We start from the raw sequence: 22,778 nt of genomic DNA on the forward strand, positions 1-22,778 counted from the left end.
CTGTGCTCGGGGTGAGCCGGGGGGCGCGGGCGGGGGGCGCGCAGCCGGGTAGGCGGGGCGGCAGGGGCGGGGTCGGGAGGGGAGGGATGTCTGGGGCCCGCGCGCACTCGCGGCGTCCAGCCGTGTTCAGCCGCCGCCGGTCGTGGGAGCCGCGCGCGGAGTGGCGGGGCCGCGCTCGGGGGTTGGGGGGCGGCGTCGGCGGCCAGAGCGCGGGGTCCGGGTCTGAGAGCTAGGGGCGCGAGGCTGCGGATGCGCGGCGACCCGCGGGCTGAGTGGGATTCGGGAACGCCGGGTTCCGCGAGGTCCAGCATCGCTGTTCCGCTGCGCGCATCTCCCGAGCCGGAGGTGAGCCTTGGGATTTCGAAGCGCGGTCCTTAGCAGCGAGGGCTCTGCGCTGCAGGGGTCTCTTGTCCCTGGGGTCTCCGGGCCGCAGGCTGGGGACAGTTCCTCCCGGGAGCCGTGCCTAGGAAACGGTGGGGGGTTTCAGGCACCGGGGCACAGGACAGCGCGCTCTCCGCCCCTCCTGGTACCCGCGGCGCGTCTGCTGGCCGGGGTGGCACCCAGAGAGAGGTCCGTGCCCCTGTTGCCGCCCCGGGGTCTTCCGGCCGGGGTGGGCGTCGGCGGGTCTGGGGCCCCCGGCACCGCCGCGCTCGCGCGCTGGCTCGCACGCGGCCAAAGTTAGCTTCCCGGGTCCAGTCGGTTCTCTTGCCCCCGCAGGTGCCGCCTGTCCTCGCCCCCCTGCCGCAGCCGCCGGACATGGAGCCCCCAGTCCAGATCTTCCGCGGCGAGCCGGGCCCCACCTGCTCCCCGAGCACCTGCCTGCCCCCCAACGGCAGCGGCTGGTCCCCCGGCTGGGTCGAGCCGGGCGGTAACGGCAGCGCGGGCGCGGAGGACGCGCTGCTGGAGCCGGCTCACATCTCGCCGGTCATCCTGGTCATCATCACGGCCGTCTACTCCGTGGTGTTCGTCGTGGGCTTGGTGGGCAACTCGCTGGTCATGTTCGTGATCATCCGGTGAGCCCGGGGTCCCGGCGCGCTACACTGGCCGCAGCCGGAGGGAGGGTCTGGCTGGTCAGCAGGACGCGCGAAGGGACGCCAGCAGGGTAGTGGGGACCCCATTCCGTCCGGGTTCTGGAGAGGCTCAGAGGGCGGCCTCTTCGAAGTAAGATTTCCTAGGAGACGTTTTGCTGTGGAACTGCGAGGTTCGCACTGGACGAATCTAAGCGACCACAGGTGACTTGAAGGTTTAAGAGTGACCCTCGCCTGCGCCCTAAATCCCTGCAGAAGGCCCTTCGGATGGAGATAATGGGGTGTCCCTGCAAGGGACAAAGTCAGTGTCTCCTGAGAGGGAAACTCGCCTGACCTTCTGCCTGGTTGCCTGCACCAGTTTGGAGCACTTTGTTTTGCCCTTGGCAAATATTTCTTTAGATAAAATTCATGCCCACTCAATGCCCTGAAGAGAGTTCAGGATTTCCTGTGACTCATCAGAATGGTGTTATGGTTTATGAAGCAAATCCAGTATACTATTTAGGTATCCACATGTGGGCCTTGTAGTACTGACATGCCATCTTATTTGTTTAGAATGCCAGTCACTCTGGTACCTAAACCATCTAGTATTTGTCTCCTAAAGTGTGGGTGCTGGAGGTTTCCAAAAATTGTTTTGCTTTTTATCTCCCACTGTGGGAACTGGAGCTTTCTTTTTATTGTTCTTTTATGGGCACATTGAAGTCAGTTTCCAATAATAAATACCTAAATATCCGCATATATGCTAATTTTCTGGAAAGTGAAGTGATTTCTATTTTGGCCTCTCATAGCAAAGGAAACAAGAAAAAAAAAACAAAAAAACAGAAATCCTACCATTGTCTGGATGCCCTCTGAGAAGTTTCCCTTCCAGGGAGACTTCATGCTTTTCAGCTGCACATTTGAGAGTGAATACAAAGATGAGAATAAAGGAAGGCTGCAAGTCACTCTGCTTAGAGGCATAGAAAGGATGAAGAACTAATTTTTTTTTTTTAATCTTGACTTTAGGTTTGAAACATACTCTTTATTTATTATGAACTTTAAGGACAGTATCTGCGGTAGCATGAATCTTTCAAATACCTGTTTCCTTTCTCTCTCTCTCTCTGACTTGGGAATGTCACCTCTTTTATCCTCATCTGTGTTACAGAACTGAAAACCATCTTTTAAGTCTCCAAATACTTATTATAAAGCTCTTTTCACCTACATTTAGTGTCTATAGCTTGGTGACCTTGCTTTCCACAATTGCTTATTGCTTTCCACTGGACTTCTATCAGTGATGAGTACAGGCTACAGAAGAAGTAATATTTTACAAGCAAATTGTTCTTCCAAATCATTAGTAATTTCAGGTCTGCTTTCCATTAGAGAGAAGATTATAGTAACCAAGAGAAAAGAAAAGACAGCTGTACTCTAAACTATAATTAAAATTTCTAGGAGATCTTTGCTACAGAGGCCGTTGTTTTATAATAAAACATTGTTACAGAGAAAGCGGATGCCAGGAGCAAACCCACTCTGTTCCTGCTCCATCATACTTAAGTGCTTGAGTGAAACAAATACATATTACTGTCACTTGAAAGAGAACTTCAAGTTTTGAGTTTGAGAGGGCTTTTTAATTGTTCTGTAACTCTTTTTTAGCCCTGCAGTCTAGGATTAAAAAGATTAAAGAATCCTAAAATATGTGAAAAGAGAACTCCACAGGGAGCATTAGACATGTCAGAAAGAAAGAAGAATCATTGTAGATTGACTAGAATTTTTAAGATAAATACAAAGACATATAAGTATAAGCTAAATATGTCTATATCAAAGACATCCAAGACTAAAATTTGTGAAAAGGGGATAAATTTAGCTAAAAATATAAAAAGAGTTATAGAGTTCATGTAATAATATTATCCATCTGCCCACTCCATTTGATAGTAATTGAGGAGTGAAGAGTTCTATTATCATGTTGGAAAGCCAAATACCAAAACAATAGTTGGCTTAAATCTATAGCAAAGAGCATTAGGAAGCATTTAGAATTTGTTCAGATTGATACAGGGCCAGGGAATTGAAAAATAAAACCTCAGAAGAAAACCTGATGCACTTGGGTTTATTTTGCTAAGGCGAAGAAAGGACTGAAGGTTGGAGCCAGGCATCAGATGCTGTGTGCTCATCAGAACTCAGAGCAGGACCAGAGGGTAGAGTTCAAGTGCGGTTTTTGTGATTGACCTTGGCTGAACAGTGTCACTTGAAAAGATGGAGGATCACTTTTGAAAAGGATGTTATTTTAAAATATTGAACATGCAAAAGGGTCCTCGTTGAGTCATCTAGGAAATCACCCTAGAGATGGAATTTATATGCTCGGATGGTGGGGCAGGTGCAGGTCTGGGATGGCCATCTCAAACCTGGGAGGGCATGAGGGTTGTGGAAGAAGCATTGACTGTTTGTAGACCTGCCTTACAAATAGCTTTCCTCCCTTGAGCACCTGGAATGTCATCCAGTACCTTCTGAAGATCATCTAATGTTACAAGGATTTTCCTCCTTTAATGTGCAGCAACTGCTGTAGTTGCCCAACATTAGGGCTCTGTAACCTCTCACTGTGAACGCCTTAAAATTTAAGCACTGCAGCCTCCCTCTCTCCAGATATAGGGGTTTGTGGTCCTGGCGCAGGAAGGTCTTACCTCAGCCCTTGATTCATGTCCTTGGGGCCCACCAACACCCTGGGGTGCCCATGGTGACCCTCAGGGTCCTAACCCCATGTTCTCTTCACCTCTCCTGTGCAGGTCACCTGCAGTGAATGCTGTGATGCCCACCCAGCCCACACCTGGGACGTTGCCAGGCAGCCCACCTCTGACCCCTTATATTCCTTTTCCCACCCTACCCACAACTTCCAACACATATGGCTGTCTCCTCCCTTGGTGAAAGTGATTAACATTTAATGAACACCTAATATATGCCAGGCTGGTAAAACTGCTTGGTGGTTGGTGGTTTAATTGCTAAGTTGTGTCTGACTCTTGCGACCCCATGGACTGTAGCCAGACAGACTCCTCTGTCCATGGGATTCTCCAGGCAAGAATACTGGAGTGGGTTGCCATTTCCTTCTCCAAGGGATCTTCCTGGTCCAGGGATCAAACCTGCATCCCTTGTGTCTCCTGCTTTGGCAGGCAGATTCTTTACCACTGGAGCCATCTGCAAAGCCCATGGATATGTTTCCCCATACCCATTTAACAGATAATGTTCCCTTAGCTAACGTCCTCTCTTCCTCCTGTCTGTCTTGGGTAAACCTTTTAGAGGAATAACCCCTGCCATCGCTTTGGTGTCATCCACTTGAATTTCCTTGCTGATGCTGCTCTCTCGGACATGTAGGTCTCACATCCCAGGTGATGTCCCAGGCTGGCTGTCCCTCAAAGTCCATGGGGATTCAGCATGCTGGAGCAATTTCATCTTCTCCTCGACTTCCTTCCACACACACTGGGTTTCTCATCAGTCTCCATCTGATGTGTCCTAAATAATTGTCTTTTCCTGAGCCTTCTTAGCTTTCTTTGCCTCTCTTCAGGTTAGTCAGGATTCAACCAGAAAAGCAGAACCAGTAGTAGATGTGTGTGTGTGGAGGGGTTTACTACAAAGACTTGGCTTAGGTGATGGTGGGGCTGGCAAGTCAGGTCTGTAGCCCTGAGGATAGGCGTCAGGAGAGGCAGAGCGCACTTCCAAGGTGGAATCTCTTCTTTCTCAGGGAAACTGTATGCCCTGTGGGTAAGACCCTTCAACTGATTAGACCAGGCCCACCCAGGTAATTGAGGATCATCTCCTTTGTTTAAGATCAACTGATTACGGACTTTAACCACATCTACAAAACATCTGCAGAGTAGCATCTTGGTGAGTGTTTGAGTATTTGAAGACTGTAGCCTGGCCAAGATGGCTCATCAAACTGACCATCCTCTTCATGGTATCATCCATTCTTGTGGCTATAACTGTCAGGGAAATTCTGAGCAGTCCTAAACCTGTGTATCTCTCTTTCAACTTATTTGTCCCTACTTCAGACTCACCTGCCCTCCTTCCTTCTGGATGGTTCTATGGGACTGTCTTGTAGGTTTCTCAGATTTCTAGTGAATCTGCCTTGCTAAGGCTGCCATAACAAGGACCACAGACTGGGTGGCTTAAACAACAAAATTGTGTTCTCTTGCAGTTCTAGAGGCTGGAAGTCCAAGATCAAGGTGCTGGCAGGTTTGGTTCTTCCTGAGGTCTCTCTGCTTGCAGGTGACTGCCTTTTCACCATGTCCTCATGTGGTCATCCTTCTGTGCGGACACTCCTACTCTCTGTATCCTGATCTCGTCTTATGAGGACACTTGTCAAGTTGGATCAGAGCCCACCCTAATGACCCCATTTTACCTTAATTTTAGCTCATTTCATCTCTTTGTGCTCAGCTGCTTTAGTTGCGTGTGACTCTTTTGACTGTATGAACTGTGGCCTGACAGGCTCCTGTGTCTATGGGATTCTCCAGGCAAGGATACTAAAGTGGGTATTTTGTTTGTTTAAAGAAAAGCTTTACTCTTACAAAGGTATGTTTCTTTTTAAATTAAATGTAAGGATAGTGCTAGTGGCTCAGTCGTATCTGACTCTTTGTGACCCCATGACCTGCTAGGCTCCTCTGTCCATGGAATTCTCCAGGCAAGAATACTGGAGTGGATTGCCATTCCTTTCTCCAGAAAATGTAAGGATAAGCAAGGAAAAATTATTGGAAAAAATTACAGGAATCAGAACATTATTTGGTCCTTGATCTTATAAGTTTTGCCTTTTCTTATTAGTTTTCATTAATTCTTTGCTACCACAATAAAGACACAATAAAGGGATCAGTCTTCTGCTGACCTTGTCTTGCTCGTAGAAGACTTTGGCTTCCCTGTAATTCAGCCTGGGCAGTGTTGGAATTTCCCCAAAGGGGTAACTTTATAAGGGGTATTTTCCAGATTCTCTCAAATGTTAAGGGAGCCGACTTAGATCACGTCACCTGACGACACGCAGGGAGACATGAGAGGAAAGGCAGAGATGTGTAGGCATCATTAACTACTCCCTGCTTCCTGTTCAACTGCAGGCTTACCTTAGGCTTCGATTAGAAAAAAATAAGTATGTTGTAATTTATCCTGATCCTCTCTTGGAATCAGTGCTCAACATTTCCTTTAAAGCAAGCATAGGAAAAATGATTTCAGAAGTTATTTTCAGAACAGCCTATCTTGAATGTCCTGAAGTAATTTTACTGTTTGACAAGCTCTTAAAAGAGAAAATTGGCTTCACTGCCACTGTTTATATGAATTAGCTAAATGGGACTATTTCCTTCCGTGTGGGACATCTGGTCATGGAAGCCCAGATCTTCATGGAGCTGTTTCAGAGATCAGAGGCTGCACGGCTGCTTAAAAAGGAAGGAAGGAGGAAAGGAGTAAGGAGGGGAGAGAGGGGGAAAGAAAGAAAGGAGAAAAAAAAAACATGAAAAAATAAAAAGAAAGAGAAAACAAGCAATGTGTGTTTCAGGTACAGAGCTCCTAAGACTTAACAGACTCAGGCAAAGTTGTAGTCTTTAAAATGACTTTCGGATGGTGTTGCTGATACAGTTTTCTTGGCACCCGTCCTAGAGTTATTTTTAGGAGGGACTGACTTCTCGCTGGGAAATGGCAGCCTCTATCCGTTTTCTTTCCAGCTATGTCTTTGGGCAGCAGGCAGCATCTTCATGAGAACTGGGCAGTTGGCATCTCCTTCTCCCTAGATTAACCTGCGGAGACACTCAATTGCTGCTGCCCTGCTACATAGGAGACGTACCTCTGTGCTCAGCTAAAAACTGAAAATCGTATGTCTGAGGGATGGTTTCCTTTCTAAGATTTGGCTTCTGTGTTTCAGAGGTAGAAGGCTTTACAGGCTTTATAAAACACCGGGTTAACAAAAGATGGTTTCAGAATAACACTCATGCATTCCTCAACAGAAAGTCAGCCAGTGTATTTTGTTTGTTTCTCTCTTTGGCGGGGATGCTGGCTTATATCTTAGATAAAGAAGACTTACATGAAAAGAATGGATTTTAGGACTGGGGATAATGTTGTAAAATGCTTATGCCTTTTTATTTAACTCACTCCACTGACCAATCGAGTCAGCATTTAAATGAAAAACGAGAAAAACATAAAACATGTGGATGAATTGAGATACCCCAAAGGAATTGGTCTGAAGTTGAGCAGGGAAGCCTTCAGGCTAAGCATGGCTGGAGTTATGTGCCTTTAGAGAGAGGTTGTAACAAGCAGCAAATTCCTGAGATTCTGTTGAGTATTAACTCTTCTAACTTCACAACACAACTCTAACCTCTGCTTTGCTGTGCTCCTTTCCACCTAATGCAGGGGCTCTTCCTTCCCACAGAAGACAGAGCAGGAGAGTGACTTGGCCGCCTCTGGGTGGCATCCTGTGGTTCACCTAAGCTAGGTCAGTTTTCGGTATGAAAACAGGAAAATAATTCCAGAATTCTACATACATCTAGGTATCCAGAGAGTTGTACGCTAGGAAACACTGCATCATCATCTGAGATTCGTATTAATAGTTTTCTACCTGCTGGTGTTGTTTGGTCTCTAAGTCGAGTCTGACTCTTTGAGATCCCGTGGACTGGAGTCCTCCAGGCTCCTCTGTCCACGGGTTTTTGCAGGCAAGAACACTGGAGTGGGTTGCCATGCCCTTCGTGATCAACACTCACCCTGCGTGCACTGCTGGACGCACTGGGCTGTGACTTCAGGGAGGGGAGCAGTTCCTGGGGCCCTGGCTAAGGCAGTGAAAACACTATTTCAGCAGCGCCTCCTCCCCGACCCCTCAGCACCCTGAAGGAGAGCCCAGCAGGGCCTGAGAGGTGTCTGTCCGCCTTCTGACTGCACCTCACTGCCAGCCGGGTACCTGCCGTCCCAGGAGTTGGGGCTGGGCTTTTGCTCAGCTTGTGGTACAGTTTCAGGGGCCTGAAACCTACATGAATACGACGCCTTTAGAATACTATTGATTGAGGCTATTTCAAAGTCAGATCATTGGAGAAACAGCAGCTTAATCCTCCCCCCCTTTTTTTAAAATGACAGGCTACTGCCCTTTAGTAAAGAACCATAATTTCAGTAGTAAACAATCTAAAAGAATGTTTAGCCAATTCATTGAGATGAACTGGAAATATCTGGAGAATTTAATGAAACAAACTTATTATATTTTTTAAAAAAGTTCCCCTGAGAATTTGCATTGATACAGCTGTCATGTCTGGCTATTTTATTTTACTTTTTCAAACTTTATTTATTTAGCCAGGTCACATGGCATGTGGGATCTTGGTTCCCTGTCCAGGGATTGAACCCACGCCCCCTGCATTGGAAACACAGAGTCTTAACCACTGGCCCACCAGGGAAGTCCCCAGTGTCTGGTTATTTGAAACATAAAATCTAGAATGCTGTGTATCTGGAACACATCCCAGGAGGATGGATACGTCATACAGAGGAAAGATGCTGAAGCCTGCTTTCACTGGGCTGTTCCCCTACCGCTGGTTAAAGAGGGGTGCCTCCTCCCCGGGCCTGCAGGGCCTCCCCTTCCTGAGTTTGGAGTTCAGGCCTTGCATCTCCTGGTCCAGCCCTGGCTTGTGGGGTAGCGGCCAGCTGCCCGTGGGGCTGGTCACACTTATCTTTTCACCACATCAGCGTTCAGCGTTTGTTCAGGTGCTTTCTGTTGGCCATTAGGCATTTGCTGTATTAAAGGAATCTCATCAGATAAATGGTCAGTAGGGTGTTTGCTTCTTTGTGCTGTTGAAGCCGTGATTCTGTGTCTACTAAGAAGGCTCAAATTTTACTTTTCCCATGACCTCTTGAATTTGAGATCACTCACTTCCTCGCCACTGAGTTCCCTCTCCTGAAAACCACGGGCATTGCTCGTAGAAAAGCTGAAACACCGTAACCTGTATGATGGCCTTTGTCTACCAAGGGGTCAAATGCTGTGTTTTATGTTGGTATTCTCTTCTGGCTCAGGCCCTGCCTCCTCATGTCAGATGCTTCCTGCCCTCACTAGGTACAGTTAACCACACTTACCGGAATGTCTTTCAATCTTTAGCTGCTGGAAGGAGCGGAATTCAGAGTATCCTGTCATTTCTCTGGTACAATTTCTGACTCCTTAAGAAACTTTGGAATATGGCCCTGAATTCCTTTGCTTATTAGAGATTAGATTCTCCTCCTGCCCTCAATCTTTCCCAGCATCCGCGACTTTTCCAACGAGTCGGTTCTTCCCATCAGGCAGTCGGTTCTTCTAGTTCGTGTTACAATCTTGACTCAATTAGTTTAGAAGATCCTGGGGGCAGGATCTGTGTAAACTTGTTTTTCAGTTGCCTCAGTGTCCAGGATGCTGCTGTGTATGGAGCAGGCGCTGAGACTTGGTATTGAAATGATGAGAAGATGCGGCTGGGGAGGGAGCATGAGCCAGCTGAAGAGGCAGAAAGGATGTCAGCTTGGTGGATGAGGGCAGGGAAGAGAACCACAAAAAAACCGAAATCCACAAAACTGAAAAGGTGTCTGTGTTTAAAGATATATGAGGGGGGATCGGGATGGGGAATACATGCAAATCCATGGCTAATTCATGTCAGTGTATGACAAAACCCACTACAATATTGTAAAGTAATTAGCCTCTAACTAATAAAAATAAAGGAAAAAAATTAAAAAATAGAATGTACCAGATAAAAAAATAAATAAATAAAATGTACCAGATTAAAAAAAAAGATATATGGTGATTAGCCGTCAAGATTTTATTATGCTACACCAAAGCTAAAAAGCAGCTCCTGATTTTAAAAAGCCTCATTTAAATTTAAGGAAAAACACTGGGGCAGCGCACCTCAGTAGTAAGGGATAGTAATGCCCCAAGAATGAAGCCTCTGCTTGGACTGTCTGCACCGGGCAGGTGCAGGCAGGACAGGAAGCTGTGAGCCTGCAGTGTCACAGGGTCAGTTCCTCCTGTGAGAGCCAGGCTCTCCTAGAATCTCTGCCTGGTGATATTGGTTCCTGAGAGCTCCACAGATTCCTTTGTTCCCCTCGATATCACACCAGCGTGTATGGCTGCCAGCTTAGAAGCCACTCAATGATCCTGTCTGACGAGGACCATGCTAGGCAGGCCTTGAGCTCATGTGTGATGGGGAGATTCTAAGCTCCCGGGGACACCATCCATGACCTTGCCCTGAGCTGACTTCCTCATGGATGGCACCCTGGGCTCGCTCCTGATCCTCTTTCTGGCGTGCTTCCCGCATCCCACCGTTGTTTCCAGGTTTGTGACACTGGCAAGTTTAGCGGGTACAGCCCACACACTTTGCTCTCTTAATGCCACACACTCCTGTAGCGTGTGCGCCGAAAAGTGCAGCCGCCCGCTGCCAGCCCACCCCCAGCTGCTCCACACAAGCCAAGAATTCCCACTCACACAGTGCCATTTTACTTGAAAGACTTGTGAGTCTTTGTCAGGCAGCATGGATGAAGTGGAAAGTGATTTCCTATCTGATTGTGGTGAGAAAGCTTACTCGTTTATTTCCACCAGCAGACAGATAATAATTGAAATAACACATGCTGTTCTGTTCTGGTTCAATGCAAACAATACCCATACCCAGGGGCTCAATCAGGTTGTCTTTGAGGTAGGGGGTAGGTCTTAAAATCCTGTGTTCACTGGATGCAGTCCAGTGGAGCACATAAAAGACTTAATATATATTCCTTGTACTCATAGTCTATTTGTTGTTAATACTTGTACCTGTTGAGTTCTCCTTTTCAGGGTTGTAGGCTTGTAAGCACATGTCTTCCAGAACCCTGGAGTGGACGCTGAGCCCTGTGCTCCCTCCTTGTCCTGCCACAGGGCCCCTCCCTCTCTGACACTAGAAAAATCAATTTACTCTCCTGAGTCTACTTTCTTCAGCCATATTAAGGAAAAGACATCCCCTGGGCAACTCAAAGAGCAGTTGTTGTGAAAATCAAATAAGATACGTGGAAGTCAAGTTATGAAGTTATGAAGTGCTGCAGAGATGCAAGAATGTGGGCATGAGCTCAAATCCCTGGGTCTGAGTTCCTGCAGTGCCTCTTCTAACTGTGTGACTCCTGAGACATTTACAACCTCCTGCGGTCCTCAGCGCCTCCTTTCTAGAGTGGGGGTGCTGGTACCCACCACGCAGAGTCACTGTGAGGACTGAGTGGGATATGGCATGTGGAGTGCACAGCAGAGTGTGACATAGGGAGTGTTCGGAGATAAACGGTTATTACGATTACTGTCACGAGCATGATCCACCCCATGCTCAGACATCGGATGTCGGCAGATGCAGGGGTCTCCACGGCAGGGGCTGCCAGCATCTCCCTCTGTCCCTGGCAGATGCCTCTGGCCCTCGGGCTGTAACAGAGAGCCCCCACAGGAGGTGTATGGGCAGAGCTTGTTTCTTGGGGCGCACCAGCTTCTGCTGCAATTAGTTAAATTGCGATCAGTGTCATTTATAGACATCTTTGTTGCAGGTAGTCATCTGTCTCATTCTGAGATCTGATGACAGGGTTTGAACTCTTTGAAAGTTCAAGCCTTAAGCAGTTTCACACATCTAATAAAAATATTTTTGAAAAGCTCAGGGCAGGTTATCATCCAGCACTTTTTTGACTACCTAAAAGACATATGCTGTTTTATTGTAACTCATGTGTCTTTCCGTTCATGGTGTGCTAGCACATAAGGTTGCAGCCTTCATTTTTACTTTTATCTTTCCTATTCAAGCTCAACTGGGTAAATACGACCAGAGGTGTTAACTACAAACTGTGTTCCCTTCTGCTTCCTCTGGTAACTGGTAGCTTCCACCCATATTAGAGCAGGGAGAGGAGCTGGATGCATGAGATAAGTTCCAGACAAAATCCAGATCAGGTGCCTTCCCTTGGTTATCTCGGGACTGCTCTAAGATAAGTGTTGTTTCCCATTCCAGGGTGGGGAAACGGAAACTCAGGGTTTTTAGTGACCTCTCCAAAGTCTGTCAGTTGGAGGGAAAACTAAGGACTAGAACCCAGGCCCACCTAAATGTGAAAGGCAGAGAATATCAGTCTAACTTTGCAAAGATAGAGGAGAATATCACATTGCAAAACTTGAGGGCGGAAGTCACGGGTGTTTCTGGCTCAAGTCTTTGCTAGTATTAGGGACTGAAAGAGTAAGAGGCTGGGTTGTAAGATGCATTTTTCAAACATAAAACTGTATTTTTAAGAAGACGGCATTTAAACAGATAACGTTCCCTCGTGACTCAGATGGTAAAGAATCTGCCTGCCATGCAGGAGACCTAGGTTCAGTCCCTGGGTTGGGAAGATCCGTGGTGAAGGGAATGGCATCCTACTCCAGTGTTCTGCCTGGAGAATCCCATGAACAGAGGAGCCTGGTGGGCTATAGTCCATGGGGTTGCAAAGAGTCAGACGTGATTGACTGACAAACACACCCTCCTACACCATTCATAGGACTGTAAATGGGTGTAGCCACTGTGAATAATGGTATAGAGTTGCCTTGAAAATTAGAGCTACCATATGACCCTGCAATCTCACTCCTGAGCAGATATCTGGAGAAAACTCTAGTTTGAAGAGATACATGTACCTCAGTGTTCGTAATAGCACTATTTATAATAGCCAAGGCATAGAATCAACCTAAATGTCCACTGACAGATGAATGGATAAAGAAGATTTGGTTTATATACACAATGGAATATTACTCAGGCATTAAAAAAAAGACAGTACAGACACAATGATCAACAGATACCATTGATAATACTTTATAGTCCAAGCAGAAGTCATTTTCCATAATCAGCTCCTTACAAATAACCTTCCATTAAACTCAGGGCCCTAATATGGAAAAAAGTCTGGCTCCTTGAAGATACATGGGACGTGGTTGAATTAATTGTGATTATGTCCACAGCCCTGAGGTGTGTAGAAAATCATTTGCCTGTGGATTTCCTCACCATATCTTAGCATTGGCCTCAGAAAACCTGCTGAGGTAGTCTGGAACATTTCCTGCCCTATAGATCCCTGAGGAGGCATTCTCTAAGTAAAACAATCTTATTAATTCAGTTTTAGTAGAAGAGGCAATTTGTTTTAAACATCATGTGAAAATGGAAAGAAGTAATTTGGGCTTAAAGGCAATCTTTCTGACTTATTTTGAAATCTTCTGTTCCCTCAGTTGCAAGATGAAACAAATTGTATGGTTTATAAACCTCTCAAGGGGAAAGTGAAAGGAGCAGGTTTATTTCTCACATACCATACCCGATTATGTTTCATACTATACTGTATATAAGAGAATTCAGTCTGGTTTTTGTTTTTGTTTTTTTTACATAACACATTTAAAATTAAAAGGTGTAGGTCACTGGTTAAAAAAATCTACACTTAGTTGTGTTGTAGACATTGAAATGGAATTATTTAAAAAATAAAAAACCATTTAGATTTTCAAAAGACATAATTACAATGACTGATTTCTCAAAGTAATCTTGAGGAAAAGTTGGGTATGTTTTATCTTTGTTTTACACAGTGGGGAAAAAAAGTATTAAAAAATAATGATTCCTCTGGGAGGGGGGATCGGGATGGGGAATACATGTAAATCCATGGCTGATTCATGTCAATGTATGACAAAAACCACTAGAATATTGTAAAGTAATTAGCCTCCAACTAATAAAAATAAATGGAAAAAAAAATAATGAGAGCCACGCAATCTTGTGTAGAATTAAAATGTTAGTCACAAAATAAAGACCTATATGACACACAAGTTTGAAGACAAGATCTATATGTATATTCGTCCATTTGTCTATCTATTCTCGTTTCTTTTGTTGTCGTTGTTTTTTAGTTGCTAAGTCATTTCCAACTCTTTGTGATCCCAAGGACTGTAGCCCGCCAGGCTCTTGTGTCCCTGGGATTTCCCAGGCAAGAATACTGGAGTGCGTTGCCATTTCCTCCCCCAGGGGTTCTTTGGGACCCAGGGATTGAACTCGCATCTCCTGCATTGGCAGGCAGATTCTTCACCACTGAGCCACCAGGGAAGCCTGCTTGTTTCTTGTGCTGTGTTCAGTCCCTAAGCCGTGTCAATTCTTTGCGACCCCACGGACTGCAGTATACCAAGCTTCCCTGTCCTTCACTATCTCCCGGAGTTTGCTCAAACGCATGTCAATTGAGTCAGTGATTATCCAACTCATTTCTTTACCCTTTTACAATTAAATAGATTTTGGAACAAAGCACTAGAATAAAAGGTAAATAAAGTTGGAAATATTTGCCCATTTTTTTACTACCCCTGATGACTGGATGATAAATACATAAAGAATAAGTGGATGAAACGTTCAGTAATCCAGAGAAACATTTACCTCATGAGTATGGCATGAAGATGGAAAGAAATGATCTTGTTTCTTATCTCTTAGATACACAAAGATGAAGACAGCAACCAACATCTATATCTTCAACCTGGCTTTGGCAGATGCTCTGGTGACCACGACTATGCCCTTCCAGAGCACGGTCTATCTGATGAACTCCTGGCCCTTTGGGGACGTGCTGTGCAAGGTGGTCATCTCCATCGACTACTACAACATGTTCACCAGCATCTTCACCTTGACCATGATGAGTGTGGACCGTTACATCGCCGTGTGCCACCCCGTCAAGGCTCTTGACTTCCGCACGCCCCTGAAGGCGAAGATCATCAACATCTGTATTTGGATCCTGTCTTCATCTGTTGGCATCTCTGCCATAGTCCTTGGAGGAACCAAAGTTAGGGAAGGTAAGGGTTGCTGTTTCCATTAAAAAAAAAAAAAAAAAACTCTGTGGTTTATTTTGTCATTGTCCATAAAATAAAAAAATCATTGGCGTATAGCTGATTTTTTGAAAAATTATTGAAGTGTGGTGTAGTTTCAGGTGTACAGAAAAGTGATTCAGCTACATTATTTCATTTTTAGAATGTAGCTGCTAGTTATACAGACTCTTAATTTGGGGATGAGTAGGACTCATGTATAGGAGAAAAGCCAAAAGCCAAAAGAAATATAATGCCTAAATTCATGGAAAATGAGAAAGAAAACAATTTGCATTCCTTCCTTCGCCTAACACAAGATGGGATGATGGCGTGGCCAGAACACAGACACCATCCTATCCCCTACTTAGAAAGTGCTTGTGGAACCTGGAGGGGTGAGGACAAGTAAGGAACCACAGGCGTGTGGATTTTTAAAATACAATTTTGTCACATCCTGACAATTCTAAGATACACTTTGCACCTCTTTTTCCTCCCTAAAAAGGGTCCTAAGTCATTAACGTCACAGGCTGCCTCGTCACCCTTTTTCCTAAGGGGTTAATTTCCATGGCAACTTTACTTGGTGGTTGTTGTTCAGTCACTAAGTTGTGTTCGGCCCTTTTGTGACCCTGTGGACTGCAGTGTGTCAGGCTCCTCTGTCCATGGAATTCTCCAGCAAGAATACTGGAGTGGGTTGCTATTTCTTTCTGCAGGGGATCTTCCCAACCCAGGAATCAAACCCATGTTCTCTTGCATTGGCTGGCGGGTTCTTTACCATTGAGCCCTCAGAGAAGCCTTCTTCTGAAGGTAGGTCATTCAAAATCAGGTTCACAGTGGATGATAGTACAGATGAGCAAAGCCATCAAACTTTGGACTCATTGCTTTTCACCCCATGCAAACAGGACTTGATGTTTTCTCTGTATTTCCAGGACAGTGCTTCTAACTCTGGGATGCATGTTAGAATCACCTGGAAGTTTACCTTTAGAAAAACCCTGCTGCCTGGGTCCCTCTCTGGAGGGTTCAGTTTAATTGATCAGAGGCACAGTCTGGGTGTCAAGAGTTTTAGGATTTCCCCAGATGACTGACCTACAGCCAAGGCAAGAACTTCTGCTCTAGAAATTTAGCTTTACTTGTGAAAGATGAAGCTATGAAAATATCTTTGTTTTAATATAAATTCACTGAGATGAGAGGAACTATTTATTGCTTTAGTAGGTGTCTAAATGCTTCAGGTTGAGAGAGGTTCATGATACCTGTGAGTACAGATAAGTAGAGACTTTCCAGGTCGTAGTGAAAAGGGAGGTGCTAAAACCATAGCTTCTCCTGCATGGTACACATTTTTGAATGAAGCATAATCTTTTTCCTTTTAAAATGAATTTACAATGTAAATGCTGCAGATGCTAAGCTATAATACTTGATACTTGATTTTAAGAAATGCCAAGCTTTACTAGAGAAGAACTTTAAAATGATTAATTCCACTAATCACATCACAATATTATTAATTTAATTACTATTTACTATTCATTACATTAATATGATTAATGGATATGAATTTAAGCAAACTCCGGGAGACAATGGAGGACAGAGGTGTGCTGCAATACATGCGGTTGCAGAGAATAGAGCATGACTTAGCAGCTGAACAACAGCAACAACAATTACACACAGGATTTTGCTTCTTCATGCACACAACACATGAAATAAAATTGCAGGAAACTTTTCTGAGCCTTAGGGGTTGGTGTGTAATAACTTAGGTTCGAAAGGAGATGCTCCATGAATGTGAGAAGACTGGGGTTACTAATAAAAGAAGAGAGATGGTTTTTCCCAGGGCAAATAAAGAATTGATTTTTACATTTCACGTATACCTGTTGACTTAACCACTACTCCTGTAACTGTTGTCAGAAAATGACATTCTCGAGGAATTGGGTTTCAATTAGGTTTTTTGAAAGGAAATAAAGATAGATGCAGCTTTTCCTGGAAGGAGTTGCTGTAGATGAACGTGTGCAGATGTGATGGAAGAAAAGAGGCACCAGTGTCAGCAGAGGATTAGTTTGTACAGCAAATAGAGGAGGAAGTGAGAAAACTAGTCTTGTAGGAGGGCTCCATCCTTTCCATGTGTCTTTTATTTTGTAAAGCACACTTGTATTATGTGATGAGAGATTGTCTCCAGATCTGCTAGCCTGCTCACTGTGGTGTGCTGCAGACAGAGAAGAGTCCTTAAGGTCATCTCCATGCTCTTGAGTCAGAGCTGACTGGCACTGGTGGTTCACAGAGTCACGTTTGTGGAGAAAACTCGCTGAAAGGAGCCAGGCGTCAGTGCATTAGAACACAGTCACCTGGACAGGAAGTCTCAGCCAATGCATCTTAAATGCTTGGGTGCATCCATCTGGCACTTGACTTTTCTCGCAAGGAGGCTTTTCTTTAGCCCCAATCTCTGTATCTGTTATCAGTCTATTCAGACCAATGTCTGTGTTTTCAGATTCAGTCTGGTAGGTTGTATGTTTCTAGAAGTGTACCTGTTTCTTCTGAGTTGTTCAGTTTGTTGGCATATAATTGTTTAGTGTCACCTTTTATGATCCTTTGTATCTCTGTGTTATCAGTTGTAATGTCGCCTCTTTCATTGATATTAATAATTTTTCTTGTTTGAGTCTTCTGTCCTTTTTTCTTAATGCAGCTGAGGTTTTGTTATTTTTATCTTAAAAAAAAGCAGCTGTTTTTCTATTGTTTTCCTAGTCTCATTTATTATTTCTGATTCATTCTTTCTCATTTCTTTCCTTCTACTAACTTTGGGCTTAGTTTGTTCTTTTTCTAGTTCCTTAATGTGTACAGTTAGGTTTTTTATTTGAGATCTTACTTTTTTCTTCATGTAGTTATTTATCATTATAAACTTCTCTCTGAGAACTGCTTTTGCTATATCCCATCAGTTTTGGTATATTGTATTTCTTTTTCATTCATCTCAAGCAATTTTTTATTTCCCTTTTGAGTTCTGTTTCCACTCCTAGGTTTTTAAGACTGTGTTGTTCAATTTCTACATATTTTTGGATTTTCCATTTTTTCCCTATCATTGGTATGTATTTTCATGTGGTCAGAAAAAATACTTGATATGATTTTGATCTTCTTAATTTGTTAATTGCTCCATGTCCTAACATATGATGTATGTGTGTGTATATATATATATATATATATATATATATATACATTTATATATATATATATATATATATATATATATATACTGTAGAATATTTCATGCACACTTAAGAAGAATTTATCTTCTGCTGCTCTTGAGTGAAATGTTTTGTGTATGTTAAGTTCATTTTATTTTTAATTTTTTCAAATCTGCCATTTCTTTATTGATTTTCTTTCTGTATTATTTGCCCATTGTTGAAAGTGTGGTATTGTATTCCCCTATGATTACTATATTTCTATCTATGTCTCCCTTTAGTTCTGTGTATATATGCTTTGTATATTTGGGTATTCCAGTGTTGAGTGCATCGTTCAGTCACTAAATCACTACTTAAATGATTTAAATCATTAAACATTTTTGAGTTCCTACTACATGCAAGAGAAAGCTGATCCTCAGAGTTAAAAGATGTCCCCAAATTAAACATCAGCCCTTATGTTGCCTTGATTATCTTATTAGTTTACTCTTCCATAATAACTTCTGCACTGAGTCCATATTTTCAAGGATTTCCATGTGGTATTCATTTATTTATTTAACAATTTATTTTCCACAAACACCATATGTTCCTGCCTCCTTGTGTGGCAGGAATTGAATATTATTCAAGGCAAACTGGGTCCCTACCCTAAGATAGTTTACATTCTGTATAGAGAGAAAAACATTGGGAAAGGCAACATATTATTACGAAGAGCTACTCTCTGGTTTCTCTCTAGCTTCTGTCTTTGAATAATGATAAAAAATACAATGAGTATAGTATGCTGCTGCTGCTGCTAAGTCGCTTCAGTCATGTCCGACTCTGTGCGACCCCATAGACAGCAGCCTAAACAGGCTCCTCTGTCCCTGGGATTCTCCAGGCAAGAGTACTGGAGTAGGTTGCCATTTCTTTCTTCAGAGTATTAGTATAGAGGGAGAATATAAATTTCAGAGAAGAGGACTATTCAAATGGATCCACCTCTGTAGAAATGTCTTTTTTTTTTTTATAATTTTGTTTACTTATTTACTTATTTTTGGCTGTGCTGGGTTCATTGCTGCATGGGCTTTTGTCTAGCTGTGACAAGCAGGGGCTATTCTCTAGATGCTGTGCACAGGCTTCTCTTTGCAGTGGTTTCTCTTCTTGCTGAGCACAGGCTCCAGGGCAGGCAGTCTTCAGCTGTTGCATTTCCTGGGCTCTAGAGCACAGTCTCAGTAGTTGTGGTGCATGGGCTTAGTTGCTCTGCAGCATGTGGGATCTTCCCGGATCGGGGATTGAACCCATCTCTCCTGTATTGGCAGGTCGATTCTTTACCACCCAGCCACCATGGAAACTCTGTATAAATGTCTTTAAAGTGACTTTCAAGCTGAAGTCAACCACCAGAAACACACTGCTGGAATACACAGAATTTAAGCAGGAAAGGGAAAAACCTTCAAAGAAGCCAGAATGCAATGTGCCATCCTAAAAGTTGCTTAATAAATACATTTTGAACCATGATAATAGTGGTGAATATTTTAAAAGGTGATTTTAACTGTTCTTATTCCCATAAATACTAAAGCAAAAACTAAGAGAGATGCCTGTTTGTTTCTTTTCGCTTTCATAGTAGTAGTACTTAGGATAAGGGCTTTTTAGGGAATCAAAAATTATAAGTTAATCTGGGAGTTTTCATTTACTATTGGAAGGTTTGATCTGGCATTTTGTTGATAAAAATGACTCTGAAATAGTCATCTTCATTAGTTGGCTGAAATGATTATATTCTTTGTGTTTTAAAGCATGCCTAATTGAAATTCTAAGATAGATTTTGTTTTACAAAGGGATATATGATTAGGAGCACATTAAGATGTTTTAGAAAACATGATTAATAGAGCTGTTTCACTGTTTGAAAAATATCCTTGTGCTATTTTTGAAGCAGATTTTCCAATGTCAGAAGACAAGTTTTCATTGTAAAAAAACTACAGCTTAGTATCATTCGTTGTTTCTTTATCTATAAGGAGGAATCAGGGCAAAAAGAATTTAGCCTTCTCTGGGCTCAGTGGCTAGAGCTTGGGGCGGGTGGGTGGCCTCTGGGAAAATATTCTAAAAGGTACTTGTCCTGAGTCTCTGCTGTTCCTAATATTATGGTCACTCCAAAGAGAATGCCGTCCAGCAAAGAACAGCAGAGCAAATTAAAGTCATTTTCTAAGTAATCATATATTTGTTTTCCCTGTTACAGAGTCGACGTTGGCAAAAGTAAAAGATGTGTCTGATTCATGAATTTCCTTGAAGATGATAGTGCTGACTCTCTTCTTCCTCCTCCCCTTTCTTCTGTTTCCTTTCTCCTCCTTCCCTCCGCCTCCTTCTCTTTCTTCTTCAAAAGATTCCTCACGTTTCAGCAGTGCTTTTAATCACAATGACCACCACTGGTTCCATTAAATCACAGCAACTGGGCGATATTTAGACAAATTTTGTTTACATGCTCATGGACCTACATAGTGATTTCCTGTAAACCACTGAAGGTTTTTCTGACAAGTTGGCTTTTGTCAAGTCGAATGACTGGTTTTGCAATATTTTATCATTTATTGCAGATAGGAGAAGGAAACGGCAACCCACACCAGTATTCTTTCTTGGAGAATCCCATGGGCATAGGAGTCTCGTGGGCTACAGTCCATGGGGTCGCAAGAGTTCAACACGATTTAGTGACTAAACCACCACTAGCTTTTATTGCCAGAGCCTTAGATTTGGGAGAATTGTTAATACATGGGCATGCAAGTAAGTACTCCTGCTGTAAATTAACAGTGTAGCTCCTGAAAATAATCAGCATCAAACCAGCCTCCACAACTAGATAATTCTTACTGCTGGAAAATTCGTACTGCTAGATAATTTGTACTGCTGGCTAATCTCATTTACTCTGTAGCAGTGTGTTTGTTACAGTGAATGGTCCCCTTTCTGACTTCATTGTTCTATGTGTGAAAAAAAAGGATGGTAATACACATCACCCTCATTCCTAGCTTGGTGATCAGCTTCAGGTAATATCACCTCGCCATAACTGGACCTTTGTAATGGAAGGTATTGCAATCCACATTTGGAACACTTGGCAGCCGCAGTGATAACGGATTTCCCCTTTGTGGCTTTGTCCCCTCCCGCAGACATGGAAGTCATCGAATGCTCCCTACAGTTCCCGGACGACGACTACTCCTGGTGGGACCTGTTCATGAAGGTCTGTGTCTTCGTCTTCGCCTTCGTCATCCCGGTCCTCATTATCATTGTCTGCTACACTCTCATGATCCTGCGCTTAAAGAGCGTCCGCCTCCTCTCCGGCTCCCGGGAGAAAGACCGCAACCTGCGGCGGATCACCAGGCTCGTGCTGGTGGTGGTGGCGGTCTTCGTCGTCTGCTGGACCCCCATCCACATTTTCATCCTCGTGGAGGCCCTGGGGAGCACCGCCCACAGCACGGCTGCTCTTTCCAGCTACTACTTCTGCATCGCCCTGGGCTACACCAACAGCAGCCTGAACCCCATTCTCTACGCCTTCCTTGACGAAAACTTCAAGCGGTGTTTCCGGGACTTCTGCTTTCCCATTAAGATGAGGATGGAGCGCCAGAGCACAAGCAGGGTCAGGAATACCGTTCAGGATCCTGCCTACGTGAGGGAGGTTGATGGGGTAAATAAACCAGTATGACTAGTCGTGGAGATGTCCTCTTATAGTCCTCCGGGTAGAGAAGAGTTCAATGATCTAGGATTAACTCAGATTACTACCGCAGTCTGAGATGGAAAGGGAGAAATTTTAACAAACTTTTAGAAATCTTGTGGTTCTGAGATCGCAAGATGCAGGCTGTGTTAGCGACTCAGGTCGGTGGAAACATCAGGGTTCTGGGGATGGAGCATAGGAGATCTGAGTGAGCAGACGCAGCTCCTTCTAGGGCAGAGAACGGTGCTGACTCCCCGTTCCTTTGATGAACCAAGAAATAAGCCTTTTTCTTCTGGTTCCCTACCTTTAGTTCAGGACCCATTCTGCTGAGACTTTCCTAAGCAATGTGGTATCAAAAGCTCTATTTAGGAGAAAGAAAAATGCAGTGATTTCAGAGCTTCATGGCTCTCCAGTCCAGACACAACTTCAAACAGCAATGACCTGGGTAAGAAGAAGACCCACATCCAGGGCCCTGCCCAGCTCGCGTTATGCTGAGTGGACATGCATTTCCTGCAGCTGCATGGTGAGGATTTCAGCTTAAGACCCCACCCCTGGGGTGTCTGCTGTTCACGTGTGGCAGAAAATTATCCTGATGCTTATGAAGTTATTTAAATATAAAAAAGGTATTTTCCAACATCGTTCAATTTCTTGAAAACTATGGTTGGTTTGTTTCTAGCATGCTCTTCAGACAGATAACCTCATGATAAAGCATGTCCTGTTGTTAAGAGACACAAAGTGGTTTCAATACCACCAAAAATATGTACAGTTTCATCTGTAAATAATAGTATATGTGCAAATAAGGAATGGCCTTGTCTTCCCACCAAGTGGCTTCCCTGGGGCATGCTGATGAAATCCCGAGTCATTTAGGGCTGATGCGGAGATGTTTCGCTGATGCGTAAGCTTTTGTCTGGGATCAGTCATGTGTCACATCCTCTGAGTCCCTGAGCGCGCGTCAGCCCTTTAACAGGGCTCAGAACTCAAATGTTAATGAATCAGGAAATATTTTACTTGCTCCCAGGTGGTAGCCTTGGCAGAATCTAGTTATAAGCAGTATCTCTTTATGAACATGTCACTATTACCAGGTTCTCTCTGTACACGGAAGGAGGGCATCTTGCTCATGTGAATCTTGAGATACTATTTTGTGGCTTTTAGCCGGAAGTGAAATTGATCCTAATTGTGGGAGGATGAGGACATTATGTCACTCTTGGTGCTGG

At 44.0% G+C, this 22,778-nt stretch overlaps 1 protein-coding gene across 1 annotated transcript; it reads left to right on the forward strand.

Annotated features, from left to right (window-relative positions):
- Window positions 1-756: 756 nt before the first annotated feature.
- OPRK1 (opioid receptor kappa 1) lies at window positions 757-21,555 on the forward strand. The gene is made up of 3 exons (XM_065903141.1): window positions 757-1,013; window positions 14,396-14,748; window positions 21,023-21,555. Exons 1-3 carry the CDS (start codon window positions 757-759, stop codon window positions 21,553-21,555), a joined length of 1,143 nt encoding a protein of 380 aa, XP_065759213.1.
- Window positions 21,556-22,778: the final 1,223 nt, after the last annotated feature.

The sequence above is a fragment of the Muntiacus reevesi genome, chromosome 12 (assembly GCF_963930625.1).
Source record: "Muntiacus reevesi chromosome 12, mMunRee1.1, whole genome shotgun sequence".
NCBI classification, from domain to species: domain Eukaryota; kingdom Metazoa; phylum Chordata; class Mammalia; order Artiodactyla; family Cervidae; genus Muntiacus; species Muntiacus reevesi.